This window comes from Natrix helvetica (assembly GCF_964273705.1).
Source record: "Natrix helvetica genome assembly, chromosome: 3".
NCBI lineage: Eukaryota > Metazoa > Chordata > Lepidosauria > Squamata > Natricidae > Natrix > Natrix helvetica.
In genome coordinates, this window is record NC_138549.1 from 78,428,282 (window position 1) to 78,449,430 (window position 21,149).

A 21,149-nucleotide genomic window follows, 5' to 3' on the forward strand; every position below is an offset into this window, starting at 1 on the left:
GATGGAGGATAACTGAATAAGCTCTCGGCCTTATGGAAGGTATCTTTGTGCAACATACTAACTCATTTAAACCAAACATGGTTTATTAGTAAGCCATGCATTTAGAACTGGTGGCAAGGAGGTGGTTTATGCTGCCCGTTTTCATAATTCATATAGTACTAAGCCAGGGGTGTCAAACTCGCGGCCCACAGGCCAGATGCATCACGTGTTGGCTCTGCCCCCCCTGGTTTAGCAAGGGGGGGAGGAATCCCAATACGTCATATAATGCCACTGTGACAAAGCAAGTTTGACACCCCTGTGCTAAGCAGTATTATTCTCCCCAAGCCTTATTCTTGTAATCTTTAGTGAAGGGCAAATCATTGATTTGTACTTTTGGAAATGTTCATGCTTTAAGCGCATTCCTAATGTCTGGGTTAGGCCTTGTTAAGATTTTGATGTGCTTCAGATAAATATATTGAGGCTCTAGAAAAACTCCAAACAAATAAACTTTTGGTCCTGGCCCTTACAATGACTTTGTTGTAACATTCAAAAAAACCTACTGTCCCTTGGATGTGATGCTACAAAAATACTACCTCTGACAGTGTATTTTAAAGTATTTCATAGAGAGATAGAGATATGATTATCTATAATCACAATAATGCTGATTGAAATCCTGAAGTTAGATCACTACTATCTTTGTAGGGAACATATGGGATGGGCTTTGCATTATTATTTTGAAGTCTTATCTATGCTTATTCCATTATGTCAAAAAGTGCCTTGAAGGCAAAGAAAGATACTTATAAAATTAAAAACAAAGGTATCCTTCAGTCTGTATTTCCGACTTCTTAAACTGCAAATCAGTTTGCAGTAATTGGTGCTCTAATTACAACATAAGTTGACAATGTAATATAGTTCGTTTGATTTTAGTTTACGATTGTGAATTCATCTTTTATGGTTTGGAAATTGTGTTTGATTAGTTTAAAACATATGGATCAAAATAATTGCGATTGAATCGGCAAACCATAGTTAACAAAATTAAAAGATAGCATGATTTGTGTTACTGAAATATAGTATAATATTTAATGAACTTTTGTTATAAATTACTTATTTTGGAATCGTCACCAAGAAACTTTTAGTAGTCTTTTAGGTCCTATGCAGCAATCAATATGCATTGTTCAAATATAATCCAGCAGAGTGAATTGACTTAATGGCTCCATTTAGTTTGTTTTAGCAGAGCTTTATAATTCTGGAGTATTCAGTAGTAGAGTGACATTGTCAATTTTTAAAGGTAGGATTTAGATTCAAGTTGTACTGTTTTAATAATTACAGGTCTAGAATTTCTTCTGGAAAATAAATTTTCAGAAATTCAACTCTAGGAATACAGTTTTGACTAGGCACTTCAGACTGACTGGGAATTGCTTTGAATTTTGAACAAGTAGCTTGAGTTGGAAAAGAAAATCTGTTATAGCACCATTACACCTAAAAAGTTAGCTGAGTGGCTTTATCTATAGCATCTTAAAGCTATACTGTCATATAACCTTCCCTTATTGAATGTAATAGGAGCCTCTTTCTGAATGGACACATATAAGATCTCACTTTAGCAGCCCCAAATTGTAGATCCTACTTTAAGATAGGCATCATCACAACATGCTGAGTAGCACTGGCATTTAGCCTTAATGCATCCTGGGCACTAATTGCATTCATTTGAATGCCATATTGAAGTCAGATGTGATCATAGCATATTTCAGGATGATAGTATGGGTAGTCCTTGACTTACAACCTCAGTTGTGCCCAACATTTCCATTGCTAAACAAGGCAGTTCTTATGTGAGTTTTTATTCATTTTATGACATATTTGCAACAGCTGTTAAATAAATTACTGCAGTTGTTAAGTGAATCATGCAGTCATTAAGCAAAGCTGGCTTTCCCCGTTGACTTTGCTTGTCAGAAGGCAGCTGAGAAGGTTACCAATGGTGATCACATGACCCCAAGACAGTGCAGCTGTTATAAATACACGCCAGTAGTGAAGCACCAAATTTTGATCACAAGACCATGGGAATGCTGCAATGGTCATGAGTGAAAACCAGTTTTTTCAGTGCCATTGTGACTTCAAATGTATACAGAGAGCAGGTGCTGGCATTGAGCCTGGTTGGATGTGAGGCATTGCAACATGACGCAAGACAAGTGGAGGAGCCCAGAAAAGCCAGCAACCCAAGAGATGCTGTTGTAAAGATAGTTCACTCCCCATGGTGCACCAAGGCTAGACACGTAGGCACCAAACAGAATGAAGTAGCAATCTAGGCTGTCAGGATTGCATTGCGTGTCTAGCAAGTGTAGATTTCCCTGACATTGTATGCCATACGCTAATAAATAAAATAATTTGAATGGTCACTAAAAATATGATTGTAAATCAAGGATTACCTGTGCTGTTTCAAAGTACCTGTTTTTGTTTTAAAGTGCAATTAGAAACATAAGCATCATTTTAACCTGCACAGCAATATCCATAATAACAAGTTGTGAGGTACCAGAATGACATGTATATAATGAGATCATCATTCAGATGTGATTTATGTCGCAGTGCCTGTTACAAGTATGTACACCACAGAATATACACGGTGACATTATCGTGCATTTGCCATCCTCATTGGTGCCTCTGTGATTGTCTGTGCCTGCGTCTGGGTAAAACAAATGCTAAACCCATTGCTAATATGAATATTTCAGCAATCCCATAAATAATAAAAAGAAATTGTTTTCATCTGTCAGAGATTTCTCACTGTACAGCATGACCTGTTCAGCCTAACCCACTGATAGGTTAATGCTTTCTACAAAGCATTAAGTTTGAAATTAATTCTTACTGCATTTGAAATAACAAGGGACTTCCTTGCAATATAATTACTTGTGTGTTAACGTGAAATCTTGTAGCATGAAAGAACAAAGGATTTTTGACAGTGCTCATGAAAACAAGTCTAGGACTAAAAGATAAATCTTAATAGAATGGTTCGTATTCTTTTCAAAGAACTCAGGACAACTACAGAGCTAAGTTCACAAATCCATAATATGATTTGCTTGGCTTTGACCAAACATGCAGTTTGAATTGAGCTACTGTTGTTCGTAAATCATATTTTAGAGCTCAGCTAGTTTGCGAACCTTACCAGCTGTGGGTATCTATACAATAAATATTTTATTAAGATAGCTCTGGATTAAAGCAATGTGTGAATGTGACCATTATAAACACAAGGCAGCATTTCTTCTTCAGACATATCTTAATTGGTTGCATGCTGGCATGGCTTTTGTATTTCTAGACATAACCCTGAACTAGTTTCAGAGGATTTATTAACTGTATTTATTGTCAAATCTGTTATGTGTTCTATGAAGGATCCATGTGTCTTAAGGGCTCAACTAGACATATTTTGCTGAGTCATTGTTTGCTTAACTGTAGAAATGTAACAACTGCATCTGAAAATTGCTTGTGTTTGCACAATAAGGCAAATCATATATTATAAATCATATTGTGACTTAGAACAGTTTTTCTCAACTTGATGCCTTTCAGAAAGTCACCACATTACAGTACCTATGCTATGACTACAACATAATCTGTATTGGAACTACAACTCTCAAGAATTCTGTAGAATGCCTAGCGGAGAATTCCTCGGAGTTGGTATTCTAACATATTGTGAAGGGCATCAGGTTTGGAAAACGAATGTAGACCTCTGATGATATCAGGAATAGAAACTTACATAGATTACAGGAGGTAAAGATTTAGTATTCCATGATTTGCAAGGGTATAAGAAGGTGGTTTAAATTTATTCCCCTATGCAGTATTTCTGAATGTTCTTTTCCCATAAAAGATACTTCACAAATGATGCCCTGATGTTAGATCTAGTATGATTCCTAAAGACTGCAAAAATAATATGATGGAGTAGTTTTAAGTATCATTTAGTATGTTATCCTTCTCCAAAGGAGTTGTTCTGCTTGTCACTTCAAATAACCTATTTAAAACCAATTGCATAATAACATACCTGAGTTGTCTAAAACTTTTCAGCTAATTGATTGGGCAAAGTTTAAAAACAAATGATTGCTCTTTAAACTAAGGGAGCCTTCTCGTGGTATTTTATTATGCAGGAATCTGTGCACCCTCTGTTGATTTAAATACATTTATTCATGTATATATTTATGTATAACAGCAGTCGGGAACTTGCCATCAGTCCAGCCAATGTAGATAATGATTAGAATGTTGGACAGACAGATTTAATTTACACAATAAAGTAGTTACTAGTTTATTTGCCACTTCTTTGCTTATATGTTGAATAACCTTGCTACATATGGCTTACTCAGTTAACTCTGGAATATTTAAAAGCATTCTTGGTAGTAACAAAAAGTATGTAACAGTTTTCTTCCTGACTTCTTGAGATGCTTCTTTTCTCTTGCTCTGGTTGCCTATCTAGGTGAGGGTGGGGATTGTTCTGAGATGAAGATGTTCCTGTGTCTATCTGTCCTTTCCATCTGAACAATCTTCCGCAGTGGTTTTGTCCTTGACTAACTGCTTGAGGTCAGCAGTTTGCTGAATAAGTACGGTAATTTCAATCCAAGTGACACACAATCATTTCATGGCAGTTAGCTCTGTTCCTGAACAAGGAATCTTGACTGTGGGGGAAAAGGGTAACAATTTATGATACTGCATCATGACATCATAACATGACTTGTGCAATTGCATCAGGCATCATGTCATTGCATAATTGCAATATTTGCATGATCTACAGATCCTCAACTTAACAACAGTGACTCTTTAAAGTTACAAAGGCACTGAAAAAAGACTTACAACCTTTTTTCACACTTACAACCATTGCAACATCCCCGTGGTCATGTGATCAAAATTCAGGTGCTTGACAACTGACTCATATTTATGACGGTTGCAGTGTCCCAGGTTCATGTCATCACCTTTTGCGACCTTCTGACAAGCAAAGTCAATGGGGAAGCCAGATTCATTTAAAAACTGATTTAAGAACTGCAGCGATTCACTTACCAAGTGTGGTCGTAAAATGGGTCAAAATCCACTTAACAAATGTTAGCAACAGAAATTTTGGGCTCAATCCTCATAGGTTGAGGATTATCTATAATGGTGTGCATCTTTCTAACACTACTGTGACATATTACAGATGTCTGTGCAAAGTATAGAGATGAATGGGATTCTCTAAATAATTAGTGTGCTCTTTTGACTACCCTGGATCTTAAAATTTCTCCAGAGTTTACTATGGGACCCATAATCTTTTTTTTTTTTTAAGTATCCAGAGAGTTACATTATATATAATCTGCTTCTCCATATAAAGTAGACTAAGTAGTGTGCAATAAAAGGATACATAAAGAAGCAATAATTAACTTTGAATTACTAGGCACCCAGAGCCAATCTTGTGTACTGAATAAGGTATTGTGCTGGCAATGGGAGATACAGTTTCTGTTCTCCTTCAGATGTAGAAGCATACCAGATGAAATTAGGCCAATCACGTTTAGCCTAAATGCTTGTCAGGATTATTGAAATGGAGAAGACTTGAGAGAAGGAAACATTATGTATTTCATCTCCAGTTCCAGAATGAAAAGTGGCATTTAAATCTTATAAATAAAATAAAACTATAGTGAAACAGGAACATTTGATCTATTCTGGATGATCAAACTGATGCTCTAATTTCCTATGGAATGTCTATATCGGTCCAATATAGGAGTATTCTAATATGATAAGGGTACTTGCCTTTGAAATAAGTTTGAATATTTATATTTGGTTTCCATTTGGCAGCTGAATTCATTTTTTGAATTATCCATGAGATATTTGGAATTTTTATAGTGCAGCGGACATACTAATTACTCACTTTATTTCTGGGTTGAATATGATATGTTTATATCCCAAGTATGATATATAGCTTGGATCTTGGGTGCTTAAGGGAAGACCTTGTTTTCTCCTTGCGTTACTAAATCACAATATATAATACAGCAGCAGCATGTTATATTGCCAAATGCTACAAGTAAATCTTGTTGGGTGACTCTAAATAGGACTGAGAGTACAAAATGTGCTGAAAATTAATGGTACTTCAAACTTCACTTATCTACTGAAAGTGTGTATTTACATTTGTTAGGCTTTTCCCCCATTTTTTTCAGGATCTCAAGGTAGTGTATATAGTATTCCCTCTTCCATCCCACCCAACCCCCACAACAAACATCCTGTGAAGCACATAGGATTACATCAGAGGTTGGGAACGATGGCCTTTTTATGACTTGTGGGCTTTAACTCCCAGAATTCCTCTGGATTATATCGTGAGTTTCCATTGCAGATTGGACTTCAAACTAGAGATCTCTCCCTAATTTGGATCTTAACCCAGTGTTTCTCAACCGTGACAACTTTAAGTTGTGCAGACTTCCAACTGTTCCCTGGGGAATTGTGGGATTTGAAACCCACAAATATTACAGTTGCTAAGGTTGAGAAACACCACCTTAATCATTAGAACAATACATTATGATTAGAACAAGTGTTTGATATCCTGTAGATTTATTTTCCTTCCTCATTTCTGTCTACCTTTATATTTGGATCCATCCTTATGTAGTAATATTGTACATTGAAGAAAAATAGACTACCTACTGTAGATTTCTCTAAATTATATTTTTGGAATTTCCTACCAGTTCCCAGTTTTAAACCACATTGTGGTATGTTGCTTTTAGGAATGGGATGGATGGGGGTGATATAATTAGAATATAAATTGAGATAAAAGAGGAAAAAAATCCCTTTCAATTAATTTTATTTGTCTATGCGAGCAATTTGGCTGTTCAAAGATCTTTGTTTACTTTTGCACTTGGGAACATTTTGTACTATATCAAGCAGACGCACAAGGGAACTGTAGCTTATAGGAAAGGAGTTCAACTGAAGGTATCTCCACTCCTGAAAAGAAAATAGCAAAGCTGCCCATCAGGGTATTACAGTAAAAAACCTTGATTTTTCTTTATGCCACAGCTTCTTTGGGATAGGAGGTTTGGGCTGTCCTTCTATAATCAAGACTTAGTCTTTCTGTGGTCAGTGCCTTCTGAAAATGGAACGCAAATCACTTCCTGATGTTATCTTCTTATGTCTGGAATCAACTGGGCTGATAATCATAACCAGCATTATATTTATGGTGAGCTAGATTGCCCAAACCGCTAGTTTAAACTGCTTATCAACTTTATATTCTGACTTCAAAGCTCGCTGGAATAGAGGCGAAATCGCCACAGAGCATTCATTTACCAAATTTAGTATGGACTTCCTGGTGAACTGTGAACTTGAATTGAGAGCTTTTCCATAAATCCCTTCATGCTGTAAACAAACTTACTGTAAAAATGTCATTTTAATACCATGTGCAGATCCTGTTTTTATGAAAATGGAAATAAGAATGCCCAAGTATCCAATATTCACAACGAATATGAATTAAAGATCTGTATTTCAGAAAGCTATTTGTTATATTTGTTATATCTGTATTTAGTAAGCTATTTATTTTAAATACCGGATTGTTTCTTCCTTAATACCAACTCATTTACCTAAAATCAGTGGCAACTGCAGGGACTTTTTTTAAAGTCAACCTGGCAATTATGATAGAGTGATCAAAGCCCTGCCTCTTTGTACATTTATGCAATGTTGACAAATAGCACTGATGTTGCTACCTAATTGAGTGATGAAATGCCTGCAAGAAAACAGCCAAACTTAGAGAGCACCAAGGACTCCACATTGGCATAGGTACAAAAAGGGGCAGAGCTTCCATTGCACTGTCAAGACCCTCATCTTGATTTTTTTACTTTCTCCATGGACAGTGCTACATAAAATTTTCATAAAATTAAAAAGAATTTTACTGAATTTTTGAGTCTGTTGTACTACCATAAACCACCATTTATTTATTACAATAATTTGTATGCTGTCTGCTCACCAAGTTTTAAGTGGCTTACAGAATGAACATCTCAAAAGCTTGGTCTATATCAAAGCCATGGAAAAGGGGCTGGAGACGCAGGGGATTCAGAAATTGTCCAAAATTTATGAACATGAATATTGATTTTAGCTTAAATATAACATTTGAGGTCGAGTAGACATGACAATGCCAAGTATTCAAAAAGAACAAAACTTAAAAGAACAACAAAAATTAGGCTGCCTTTCAATTTTCATTCTATTTGGTTAAATAAAAAATAATTTTGTAATAATCTGTCCTCCTATTTCACATTTAGGTTTTGTTTAATATAAATCCGTATTGTATACCTGTACTGTTTATTGGAAATGAATTATTATAGTATTAAACTAATTGTTTAGGACAAAGGAGGAGGAAGATCTATTGTGGTTTATTAATACCCTTGTCCCTCAAATCTACAGTAGTGGGATTATTTGTGAAATATGTTGAAATCGAACAAACACAACTGAAAATACTCAATTTCTGAATGTCTTAATTTAGCTTTGATGTCAGTCCCACTAAGTAAACCAGACCATGAAATTGATTCACAAGATCACACACCAAGAGATTGACTATATCAACACACCAACTATAATATCAGAAACTTGCAACTCTGGTTGTTCTATACCTCCTTCCTTCTTATACTCCTGTGAATTGGGGAGGTTTATATGTCTGAATTGTTTCTTAACATTATCTGGAAGTTCTGGACTTTTAAAAAGTGTTTGAGTCACTTTTTCCTGGACACAAGACCTTGAGTATCTCTAACATCATGTTCCTTCTGTGTAATGGATTTATGCTTGAAATTCTCATAATTTTCTTCAAAATGTGTATCTAGGGAAGACTGTATAAGAGCACATTGTTTTCATACTTTTTATTGAAAAATGTAATACTTGAAAGGAGTGGTTCCCAAACCACCTCCATTCCAGTGATGTGCAGTGAGGTTTATGGCTGGTGAGGCACTGACAAAGTGGTGGGTTTCAAATTTTTTTAGACTTGTGGACTTCAACTCCCAGAATTCCACAGTCAGGCATCCTCAGTTCCGATTTAAAGTGACAGCATTTGTTTTTCTCCTTTGTGAAAGAAATTTCCTTCTTTCTTTTTCTTTTTCTTCTCCCTTCCCCTCCTTCATCCCCCCTCTCTCAACCACACAGAGAGAGAGAGAGAGAGAAAGAAGTTGGATTGGACTATCTCTCCTACCCCCTTCCCTCTCTCACTCACTCTCTCTTAAACACACACACACACACACACACACTACTTGCTGGGTGCAGGGCTGGGAGGCCAAATGTCATCATCTTAATGTTGGTATGTTGGTATGAATCTCAGATCATTTTTGGCTTTGTGTCTCCTGAGGCTGACATAGGTTCTGCTGGAACAGCTCGTTCAAAATCAGATTCAAAGACTTAGTCCAATGCCAAGAAAGTATGTTAGGCATTAATGAAGCAAAACCAAAAGACTTCAACATTTGAGGGACAAATCATGGTAACTCACAACATCTTTACATTAAATCTATGGTAGTAAGCTTTTCTGACGACCCCCCCCCCATGCCTGTGAATAAACCAGAACACAGGCTTGGGTGTTTGCCACTGTTTAATTACTGAGATAACCAATCCTTTGGCTGAGGCCCAGGCAACTCACATTCAAATGAAGCAACGCAGATAGTCCAAACGAACAGACACGGCTGGAATACCCAGATAGATTTTCTTAACTACTAATTCGAATAGTTGTTTCCTGCAAATGTCCCCTCCCAACGCCTCACCTATAATCTCTCTTGGGAGGGGCCAATCCACCACCACCTGTGCTTAATCATCTTCTGTGAGTATGCCTACGGAGTTGCTGCTTCCGTTTCTCAGCCCTTCTCAATCTAGCATCAGGGACAAACTGCCTTTGATCCTCCCCACTGCTCCATGCCTCAGGCGCTTCATGGTGGCCAACCAGCCTCTCTGGTCCCTGCTCTGAGTCTGAACCCTGCACAGGGTCCTCCACATCGTCTAGGGCAGACTCATATGGTTCCTCGCTATCCGAGTCCATCAGAAGCTCAACCGGATCCTGCTGGGCCACAACAGTAAGCTATAGGACCGTTTTGGCGAACCTATGGCACGCATGCCCGGAGTGGCACATAGAGCCACGTCGCCCAGCACGCATTGTCCTGCCCGTTGCTCTTCTGTGTTTCTGGCACACATGCATGCGTAACAATCAGCTGGCCTTTGTGCGCGTGGCAGTGCCAGAACTGGAAGAATTGGTCTTCCGGTTTCTGCGTGCACATGCGCACCAGCCAGCTGATCATCACGCGCACCAGAAACCGGAAGAGGAGCTGCCTGTGTGCATGCAGGCGCCGGAAATCAGAAGTTCTAGTTTCTGTCCCACACATGTGCAGCAGGCAGCTCCTCTTCCGGGTCATATCCCCGATGAGCACGCACGCACGCACACGCTCCCTTTTTTGCATTTGGTGCCGAAAAGGTTCGTCATCACTGCTATAGAGTAAAGAGAACATCATGTACATTCAGGCAAATGCACTTCATTTGGCTTACATCGTTGGCTGTTTTTATAAGGGAGACAATACACGTCCTTTCATGTGCGATTCAGTGCAAAGTTCACATATATGCCTTAAAGGGCTTATGCTTGTATCAATTGCAGTGCGTTTGTGTATATTTTAACTAGCTTAGTTATAGGGCGAAGGAGTGTAGCTTTAGTTGTATGATTATTTTGAAATTGTTAGCACTGTATCCCTTTTGTTTGTGGAAACACACTTTAAAGGACTTGGTTTAAAATGGGCAGAGGTTTTCTTTTTAACTAAAAAAATTATTACCTTTGGATGACCTGTGCTAGCTGCAACAAAAATTGATGGAAGATATTTTTATATGTCAGAGGATAAAACATGCACACTTGGAGCTTACTGAGTACCCTCGGTAAGTGTTACACTCATATCACATAACCCTCACCGGAATGAACATCTGGGACATAATGGGAACCATAATCACGGCGCTAAATGTCAAAATCTACCTCAACTAAATAATTTAGGGAAATTCCCCCCAAACATGTTATAAGATTATTCTTACGCTACTTATAAACTAAGGATGGTGGTGGCCATATTTTCTTGGAGGGGAGGAACGAAGGGAAAACTTGAAAAAGAGACGAATTGAAAAGGGGTTCAGGACAAAAAAAAAAATCATGTTTACATTTTTAATTTTGCTTTACAAAAAAAATTAAAAGCAAAATTAAAAAAACTTTATAAGATTGCATATTCTAATAAAAACTGCCAAAACATCTCAGGGAGATATTTGTGTGAGTGAGATTCGAACAGCTTGACACAATGATCAGATATGGGAGATTCCACTCTATACCCTACAATGAGCGTCTCTGCATACGTGGAGCGGCGGAAGTAGAAGACCTGGCTCACATCTTATTTGACTGTTGCTTGTGTAAGGGGGTGAGAGACAGGTACCTTGGTCTATATACCAAACGAATGACCCATTGGGATCCCCATATCAAAACCACTTACCTTATGTGTGGCCAGAACTGGAAAATAACATTTAACAGAGCACAGTACTTGAAACAAAATGGTTCGGTTGAGATCTGCATATGTGGGGTAGATTGCAGGGGTGACACAAATATAATTTTATCATATTTTATCTAAATCCTAAATTATTCTATTCTATTCCAATTTCATTTTAGACTGTATTTTATTCCAATTTCATTTTAAATCATATTTTATTCCAATTTCATTTTAAGTTGTATTTCATCAAATTCCATTTTAAATTGCTTTTATCAAATTTTTAGTAATAATTTGTTTCTGGAAGTTTTACCTTTGACATGGCCCAAGGTCTAATCAATAAAGACTCAATATCAATGTCAATAATGAAAATATCTAAAATCAAATACTATATATAAGTTTACTTTATCAATTTCCATATTTTTCACCTGGATGTGAAAGATTGTGCATTCAGTGATATATTTGTGCAATAAAAGTTAAAATGACTTCATCCTTCAAAGTGTTAAATTGGAGAAAGCAAGTATATTTGCAATTCTCATCTTCTTACTTGTTCCACGTCTTTTTTCATCAAAAAGAATTGTAATAAGCCTTTCACTAAAAATAATCTTTATTGATAATAACTGCCAGAGTTCAAAAGGTGCACCAGACTGAAGATTTATGTGTGTTTTAGGGCAAAAAAAAAAAAAAGATTCAGCTTCTAACAATGGAAGAACTTGTTTTAACTCTGTGTCTAAAAGTTTCATAATATTCTATACATTGTGGAACATTTTTTGTTAATTCTGTTCTATCATGTTTTTGGTGTTTATATGAGTCACTTCTAAATGATTTGAAAGATTCTTGATCAGATTATTATTATTATTATTGTTCGATTGTATCACAGCGGCCAGTTGATTCGCCGGATTTGGCATTGATTACTAGTCGGGCCCCACCCAGGGGCCTAGGACGTCGTAACGTATTTTCTTAATATACGTGCAGATCCAAGCAGTGCAGCTTTTTGCATTTGACTGATGGTGATTTTGTCAAGTTTTAACTGTTTTAAATGTAATTCCAGTGCTTTTGGAATAGCACCCAGTGTGCCGATTACCACTGGAATTACCACTGCTGGTTTGTGCCATAATCGTTGGATTTCAATTTTTAAGTCCTGGTATTTCGCGACTTTTTCATGTTCCTTCTCCTCAACCCTGCTATCACCTGGTATTGCGATGTCTATGATTGTAACCTTCTTTTTCTCAACCAGTGTGATGTCTGGTGTGTTATGCGCTAGTATTTTGTCTGTTTGTATACGAAAATCCCACAGGATCTTGACCATCTGATTTTCGGTGACTTTTTCAGGCTTATTTTCCCACCAGTTTGTTGTTGTTTTAATATTATAATTTTTGCACAAATTCCAGTGGATCATTTGTGCTACTGAATTGTGCCGCATTTTATAGTCAATCTGTGCGATTTTTTTACAGCAGCTGAATATGTGGTCAACAGTTTCATCAACTTCTTTGCAGAGTCTGCATTTGGCATCATCAGAGGATTTTTCGATTTTGGTCTTAATGGCATTTGTGCGGATAGCTTGTTCTTGCGCAGCCAGGATTAGTGACTCTGTTTCTTTCTTTAATGTACCTGCTGTTAACCATAACCAAGTTTTTTCACTGTCCACTTTATCTTTTATTTTTTCCAGAAATTGGCCATGCAATGCTTTGTTCTGCCAACTCTCCATTCTTAATTTTATCACATCTTTTTTGTATTCTTGTTTCGTCTGTTGGGCCTTCAATAGATTTTTGTTCTTTACTTCGATTAATAGATGTTCTTGACTTTCTTTTAAATAATCAGCCAGTGCATGTTTTTCTTCTTCAACTATTTGCTTCACTTGTAATAATCCTCTGCCACCTGATTTCCGGGGTAGGTATAGTCTATCAATATCACCACGTGGATGTAAACTGTAGTGCATTGTCATTAGTTTCCTGGTTTTTCGGTCTAAAATGTCCAAATCAGCTTGTGTCCAGTTAACTATACCAGCTGTGTATCTTATAACTGGTATTGCCCAGGTGTTTATGGCCTTGATTGTATTTCCACCATTCAATTTAGATTTCAAAATTTTCCTAACTCTGTTGGTGTACTCTCCCCTGACAATAGTTTTTACTTCTCCATGCTTGATGTTATCCAACTGCAGAATGCCTAAGTATTTGTAGGCTTCATTTTCGTTGCATTTAATTAGTTGGCCATTGGGCATTTCAATTCCCTCACACGCAGTGATTTTGCCCCTTTTTATGGATACAGTGGCACATTTTTCCATGCCAAACTTCATTGAAATATCGGTGCTGAATACTCGGACTGTGTTTGTCAATGATTGGATTTCTATTTCTGACTTTCCATAGAGTTTCAAATCATCCATATATAATAAATGCGAAATTTTTTCGGCTTCTTTGGCTGTTTGGTAGCCTAATTTCATTTTTTTTAAGATTACTGATAGTGGGATCATCGCGATGATGAAGAGAAGAGGTGAAAGTGAATCACCCTGGAAAATTCCTCGCTTGATATTAACCATTCCGTAGTTCTCATTCCCTACTGCCAACTCGGTTCTCCATTGTTTCATCACCTTTTCAGTGAAGGATGTAATATTTTTGCTAATGCCAGTTGTTTCTAAGCATTTTATGATCCAACTATGTGGCAATGAGTCAAATGCCTTTTTGTAATCAATCCAGACCATATTCAAGTTCGTTTTTCTGTTCTTACAATTTTCTAATATCATTTTATCAATTAGGAGCTGATCTTTTGTGCCCCTGCTCCTTCTTTTGTTGCCTTTCTGCTCTACTGGCAAGATGTTGTTTGTTTCCAAATAATCCATAATGTTATCTGCAATAATGCCTGTGAGTAATTTGAAGGTTGTTGGCAAGCATGTTATTGGTCTGTAGTTTTCAGGTATTGTTCCTTTAGTTGCATCTTTCTGAATCAAGTATGTTTTTCCAGTTGTCAACCATTCATCAATTTGGCCATTTTGTAAAATCTCATTCAGTTGCCTGGCCAATATTGCATGTAAACTGGTCAGATATTTGAGCCAGAAACCATGTAATTGGTCCTTTCCAGGTGATGTCCAATTCTTTACTTTTTTTACTCGATTTTTGACCATCTGAGTTGTTATTTCTAATACTTGCATTTGTTTGTTGCCAATGCTTTTCTCAAAGTCATGTATCCATTTTGCTTCCTTATTGTAGTCCTTTGCATTTTCCCACAATTCTTTCCAGAATTCAACTGTGGCCTGCTTTTCTGGTTTTTGACTTTTGGTGTCACCATTCACATTAAGACTTTGATAAAAACGCCGTTGGTCTGATCGAAATTGCTGATTTTGTTTGTATTGGATGATTCGTGCCTCATATCTTTCAATTTTCCTAGCTGTTGCTGTTATCTGCTGTTTTACAATCTCTACAGCTTCATTGATGTTTCTTGTATCCAATCTATACCTTCTGATTAGCTGATCTATAATTTTGTTGTTTCTAAGTCGTTGCTCACGCATGTTCTTCAAATTGCTAGCATCTGCCCTTAATTTTTTGACTTTTTGTTCCAATCGGATTTTCCACTTTGGCTTTGATGCTTTTTCTGTTGTGTAACTAGGTGCTTTGATTTTAATGCCTAGTTCATTAGTGATTATTGCAGCTGCGCTGTACATTAATTGGTTCGTTTCCAAGATGGATCCCGATTCAATTGTTGAAAGCACTGCATTAACCATTTTCATGATAGGGGCCAAAATTTTCTTAGGCACAGTTTTTAATGATGGTAAATGTTGCCGTTCCTTATTAAACAGAAAATGCTCCATGATCTTGTCCTTCAATTCTTTTTGTTTTTGAGTTGGTTCATCAGTTGGTTCAGTGATAACTGGTTCTGGTGATAGTGTTGTTATTTCCTCCCCGACAGCTTCTTCTGGGAGTTCTACTACAATGCCTTTAGGTGTGTCTTGAGTATCAGTTATTTCTGCTTGTGGTGTTGTTTTCTTAGTTTTGCAATTTGCCTGAATTTCCTCAAGTTCAACTTCACTAAACACTTTATTCCGTGTAATAAATCGCCTTTGATCTGCAAGTCGTTGTTCACTAACATTTGAATCTGGATATTGTTGTTTCCATAATTCATACATTCGCTTTAAATAACCTCTTTTTCCAGGCTCTGAGTTGTAGTAACAAGCCATTATGGCACGGTTTTCATCTGCACTATATTTTTGTCGTTTTGTTGGCTGGTCCACTTGTAGCCCACTTGTCGATGGATGTCCAGGGACCTCAACATCCGCCGCGGCCCTTGTTAACCCGCGCGACGACCGATGCGGTATAGAATTTTTATTTGTTTCTTTCACCATGTTATATGGGTTGGCGTTTTTTTTATGGGGCCAGGTTGCCAACCTGACCCCAACCCTCCTCCTTTCTCATCCGGGCTTGGGACCGGCAACGGCGGAGTTGTTGTTGTTGTTGTTGTTGTTGTTGTTGTTGTTGTTGTTTGCAACATTGTACAGCTTTTGGGTGAGAAAGGTGTTTTAATCATTTGATCTGATATTTTTTTCAGTTATTATAGCCAGTCAGAGGTATTTGAAAAGGCAGGTAGTGCTGGCAGAGTTTAAATAAGTCATTCAAGTTCAGTCTTCAAAGCATCTTCTTAAACCTGTTAATTTATGTAGTAGTTCTGTCACGTATAGTTTGTGTTTCTTCATATTCCAGGCTGAAGAGTTGAATTGGCAAGTCATAAATTTAACAAGTAGGCCTTGTTTCCACAGCTGTCCTGTTCTTACTGAAGTAGTACACTCTTTCTATATTATATCACTTCTGACACAGAATCATAGAATTCTCTTCCCCACCGAATAACCAGCATGTTGGAGAACTTATTAATTTATGTGGCATCTTTATTTATTTAATGGAGTGAGTTTCATATGAAACCCCCCCTTTTTTTTCCTGAAGCTGCTATATAACCTAGGAGTTTATAAATTGAATTTAAAATAGGTTTTTATTCAACACTTTTTAATTCTTGAAAGAAGTAGAAGAGTCACTCCAATAGATTGTGGTTGGATAGGGAGAGAAAGAGAAAGAGAAAGACTTTCTAAGAGATGTACGTATATACTGAAGCTATCTCCCCATCACTTCCAATATATAATTTTATTAAAGATGTTTAAATTCTTGACAGAATTCAGTTGAAACCTCTGCGGGTTTCATATATTGTATTTCTTATTCTTGCAAATCTTGTATTTATTCTATATATTTTATAAATTTCTGCCTCTGAATATCCCAATTTTTAAAAAAATCTAAACCTGTAAATAACCTTTTATTTATCATGTTTTCCTGAAAATAAGACATGTCCTGAAAATAAGGCCATGCCAGATTTTCAGGGTGGGCACAAATAATAAGCCGTCCCCTGAAAATAAGCCCTAGTGAAGGGGTGGGTTTAGCCAGAACAGGGGGCAGCCCTTCCCTTCCCCGGTCCCCTCAGGGCTTCTTGGCCCCTTAATCGGATCACCTGAGCCGCTCCATTCACAAAACAGATGATTTGTGGGTCAGGCCTCTGCCTACAGCAAATGCAGGTCGCTTTTGTAGCCAATTGTGGCTACAAAAGAAGCCAGAGGCCAAGCAACACAACCCAAATGCCTCATGCCCTCCTAACTTAATGGTGACAGTCACAGCAGGCAATTCCGTCCATGGAACAGGAAAGAAAGGCATGGAAACCAATACACCTGGGACATCAGAAGAAGCCCTGTGAGGAGATACTGCTGCTGATGTGCAGGAAATCCCCCCCGCCACCTGCAGATCGTCCTTTCAAAGAGGAGTTTCACCAGGATGAAGGCAACACAAACACCGCCTTCAGCCATCTCTTCATCCTGGTGAAATTCCTGTTTGAAAGGACAATCTGCAGGTGGTGGGGGGGAGAGATTTCCTGCACTTCGGCAGCAGCGTCTCCTCGCAGGGCTTCTTCCGATGTCCCAAGTGTATGGATTTCCATGCCTACAGGAGGTCGCTTCTCACCTGCATATTCACATTGAAGGCTCGAAATGGGGCGTTTTTGCAAATGGCTTGAAAATGTGGAGGAGGATATTCCTGCCTCTCACCCTGTTCTGAAGGTCAGCACAGACTGAGAACAGGATAAGAGACAAAATCCCCCCTCCCCATTTTCAAGCATTTTGCAAAAACGCCCTATTCCAAGCGTTATCCAGGATTGAAGGATTGAAGGATCGGAATGGGGCATTTTTGCAAACGGCTTGAAAATCAGGAGGGGGGGGGATTTTGTCTCTTATCCTGTTTTCAGTCTGTGCTGACCTTCAAAACAGGGTGAGAGGCAGGAATATCCCTCTCCCCATTTTCAAGCGATTTGCAAAAACATCCCATTTTGAGCCTTCAGAATATTCCAGGATTGCAGGATTGAAGGTTCGGAATGGGGCATTTTTGCAAAGGGCTTGTAAATGTGGAGGGGAGATTTTACTTCCTCTTATCCTGTTCTGAAGCTCAGCACAGACTCAGAACAGGATAAGAGGCAAAATCCCCCCCCCCTTCCTGGCAATCGTTCTTTCCTTGGGATCTCAGTGCAGACGCACATCCCCCAAATGCTCTATCCGAAGCCTTTTCTGTGTCTGTGCAGAGTTCCCAAGGAAAGGATGGTGTGTGGGTGTATGAGAGAGAGATCCCTAATCCACCCCCCCCTCCCAAGGCAACCACATCCTTACACAACCGGCTTTCCTGCTCCATTCTCCACTGTCACGTGCAGGGCAAGAAAAGTAGTTTGTGGGACTACTTCCAACTTTGGGATATTTTCTTTTTCTTTGCGAGAACTTGGAAGGTATTTTCTGGTATTTTTTTTACCATAGGCACACAGTCTACTTTTCTTGTCCTGCACGTGGAGCGGAGAATGGAGTTGGAAAGCAAGTTAGTGAAGGGATGTGGCTACCTTGGACGGTGTGTCTGTGTGTGTGTGTGTGTGTGTGTGTGTGTATGTTCGTGTTTTGCCAGGAACTGCCCCCCCGCGAGGCCAGAGCAGCACAGTCAGCTGTTTGGCGGCCAGCAAGCAGAGCAGGCAAGGCCAGGATGCAAGGAGAACTTGGGTCATTGTTGTGGCAGGCAAGCAGGTGGTGGGATGGAGAGGGTGGGGCTGGTGGGCTTGCTGCCTCCTGCACCTGGAAAATAATAAGACCTCCCTGAAAATAAGGCCAAGCCCTTATTTGGAGGGTCAAAAGAAAATAGGACTCTGTCTTCTTTTCGGGGAAACACAGTAATATCTTCACCAGAATCTTCTGGAATTGCTCTAAATATCAACAAAATTCCTTCTTTTTCAATTCCAATACAGCCAGATTCTCTTTCGAACTTTCTCTTACTTATGTCTTACTTTTGAGAATCTCTACTTTGTTATTAAATTGTCTTACATTTCTAGACACAAATTTTGCATATAATTTGAATGTGGAATTTAGTGGAATTGGGGCATTTATGCTGATATCACAGCAATTATGAAGTCATTTTAATCTATTATGGTTATTTAGAACAGATTATGTACTTGTTCTGAGAATTAGTCATTTTTAACTCAAGGCATGTATGTTTTTTTTTCCAGAAAATGTACCAGATGAGCTTCGAGAACCATTTTATACAGATCAGTATGACCAGGAACATATTAAACCTCCTGTGGTTAACTTGCTGCTGTCTGCAGAACTTTACTGTCGTGCGGGAAGTCTCATCCTGAAGAGCGATGCTGCCAAGCCACTCCTGGGTCATGATGCTGTTATCCAAGCTTTGGCACAAAAAGGCCTCTATGTTACAGACCAGGAGAAACTGGTAACAGAGAGAGACTTGCACAAGAAACCTATTCAGATGGTGAGTGTTGGCATTTCTGTGTTAGTTATTGATTGTTCCTTGCAGTATTGATACTCTTAGCAGTACTACAGGATTCCCCCCCCCCCCCAATTTCAATAAATTGGCAAGTAAAATATCATAAACTGAAGATACAAAATAGCTAAAGAGTTGAAGAGATGAATTATACTGGTCTTTCCTATTGCCCTTAATAGCTTGAATCATTCCAGTTGAAAAATTTTGGTGATTGAAAAAGATGGGAGTTTTGCATATTTATTTTAGATTTTTGTCTTGCTTATGCATATTTGGATTCAAATTTAGTAAGAATAGTCATTGCAATTCAATCAGTGGGACAACTTAGGCATAATTGGATGACTTAAATGAATCTATTCTAAGTCTTGTTCTGATTTCCCATGATTTCCTGTTTGGTTTAAAACAGTGTAACCTATCTGTCCATATAGGTCTGTTCATTTATACTTTGATTAAAACAGGTTTAAATGGCTTTGCATATTTTATTTAAATTTTGGGTTGGAAACTGTTGATATCAAATAACTAATTTAAAGAGGTTATCAGCCGTGGTAGCACAGTAGTTAGAACACAATATTGCAGGCTAATTCTGCCGATTGCCCGCAGTTCAATTCTGACCAGTTCAAAGTTGACTCAGCCTTCCCTCCTTCCGAAGTCAGTAAAATGAGGACTCAGATTGTTGGGGACAATATGCTGACTCTGTAAGCCACTTAGAGAGGGCAGTAAAGCACTGTGAAATGGTATATAAATCTAAGTGCAATTGCTACTGCTATTCAGTTTGAATATTACAGTTGTAAGTAACTGCATGCAAATGTAGACCTACAAACATAGTGGAAATATTACAGTGACTTTTTCTGATGCCGTCACTTAGGTATTTGACAAGTACTTGCCTTAAAATCAGCATCTGTTTAGCTGAATGAACAGTGTAGATTAGGGTCAATATGATAGCAGATATGTAGTATTTTACTCTGCATTTTGGATGAAGGGGTAGCATGTTTTTAAACTGATTATTATATAATTCAATTGATGTAATCTGGATTTTTAGTGATAAAAAGGTTAAAAATTGGAGATTTTAAAATCCAGAATTTAGTCCAAGAACATTTGATATCTATGTTTAGTTTTTCTATTCAGTGTGCGGTTGCAAAAAAAAAAGTTGGATAGAATATGGTATATTCTCTGCTCTCATGGGATAACAACTGCCTCCAATTAGCTGGCACAGAAGGCAACAAGGAAGTATTGCCAACATTATTTGCAGTACTCAACAATTCTGTGCCCAGCATAATTGTTTGGGAGAATAGCTGTGAGAACAGTTCATTATGAGTAAGACTTTTTTTGATGGTGTAGCATGTCTTAGAATAATTAAACAACCCTCCCACCAAAAAAAGCTTGATAATATTTCCCTATTCAAAATAAACTAAAATTGGATAAATAAAAAACGTTTTACTAAGATCTTTGGTAGGAATGCAATGAATTAGAAGCATAAACCCACACAAATGCATCACAGGGGAAATGCATGCATACATAAAACCCAGATAAAGCCACCTCTTCAGGTAATCTGCTTAAATGATAGATTAGAGAGAAGAGCAGCCCTATGAAATAAAGCTTGGCCCATAAAGGATTGTTAATGACATCTAAAGCATAAGATAGAAGGCAAAAGGGCAAGAATACTTCATTGTAAATTCTGGAATTGAGAGAAAAGTATCACAGGGTTTTTCTCTCTCTTTACCTTGCTATACTTTCCTCTTCTCCAGCATTTTGATACCTTTTGATAAAAGTATTAATGCCTTCTTTTTATACACGAGCAAACTCTAAATCAATAGGACAATGCAAACAAAGGAAATTATAGAAACAATGGCAGAAAGAATCTTCTGATGAACTTTGGTAATCAAGGAGGTTTACCATTATAAGCAGAGGTGGTATT

The 21,149-nt window shown here is 37.9% G+C and overlaps 1 protein-coding gene across 3 annotated transcripts in view; it reads left to right on the forward strand.

The window, feature by feature from the left end:
- Positions 1-21,149, forward strand: part of CAMSAP2 (calmodulin regulated spectrin associated protein family member 2) — a gene marked incomplete at its 5' end in the record, with an annotated part of 115,204 nt that overhangs the window by 23,926 nt on the left and 70,129 nt on the right. For all 3 annotated transcript variants that reach the window (XM_081947709.1, XM_081947707.1, XM_081947708.1), the window contains one exon: positions 18,966-19,225. In XM_081947709.1, the coding sequence (XP_081803835.1) occupies positions 18,966-19,225 (260 nt within the window). The remainder of the gene's footprint in view (positions 1-18,965; positions 19,226-21,149) is intronic.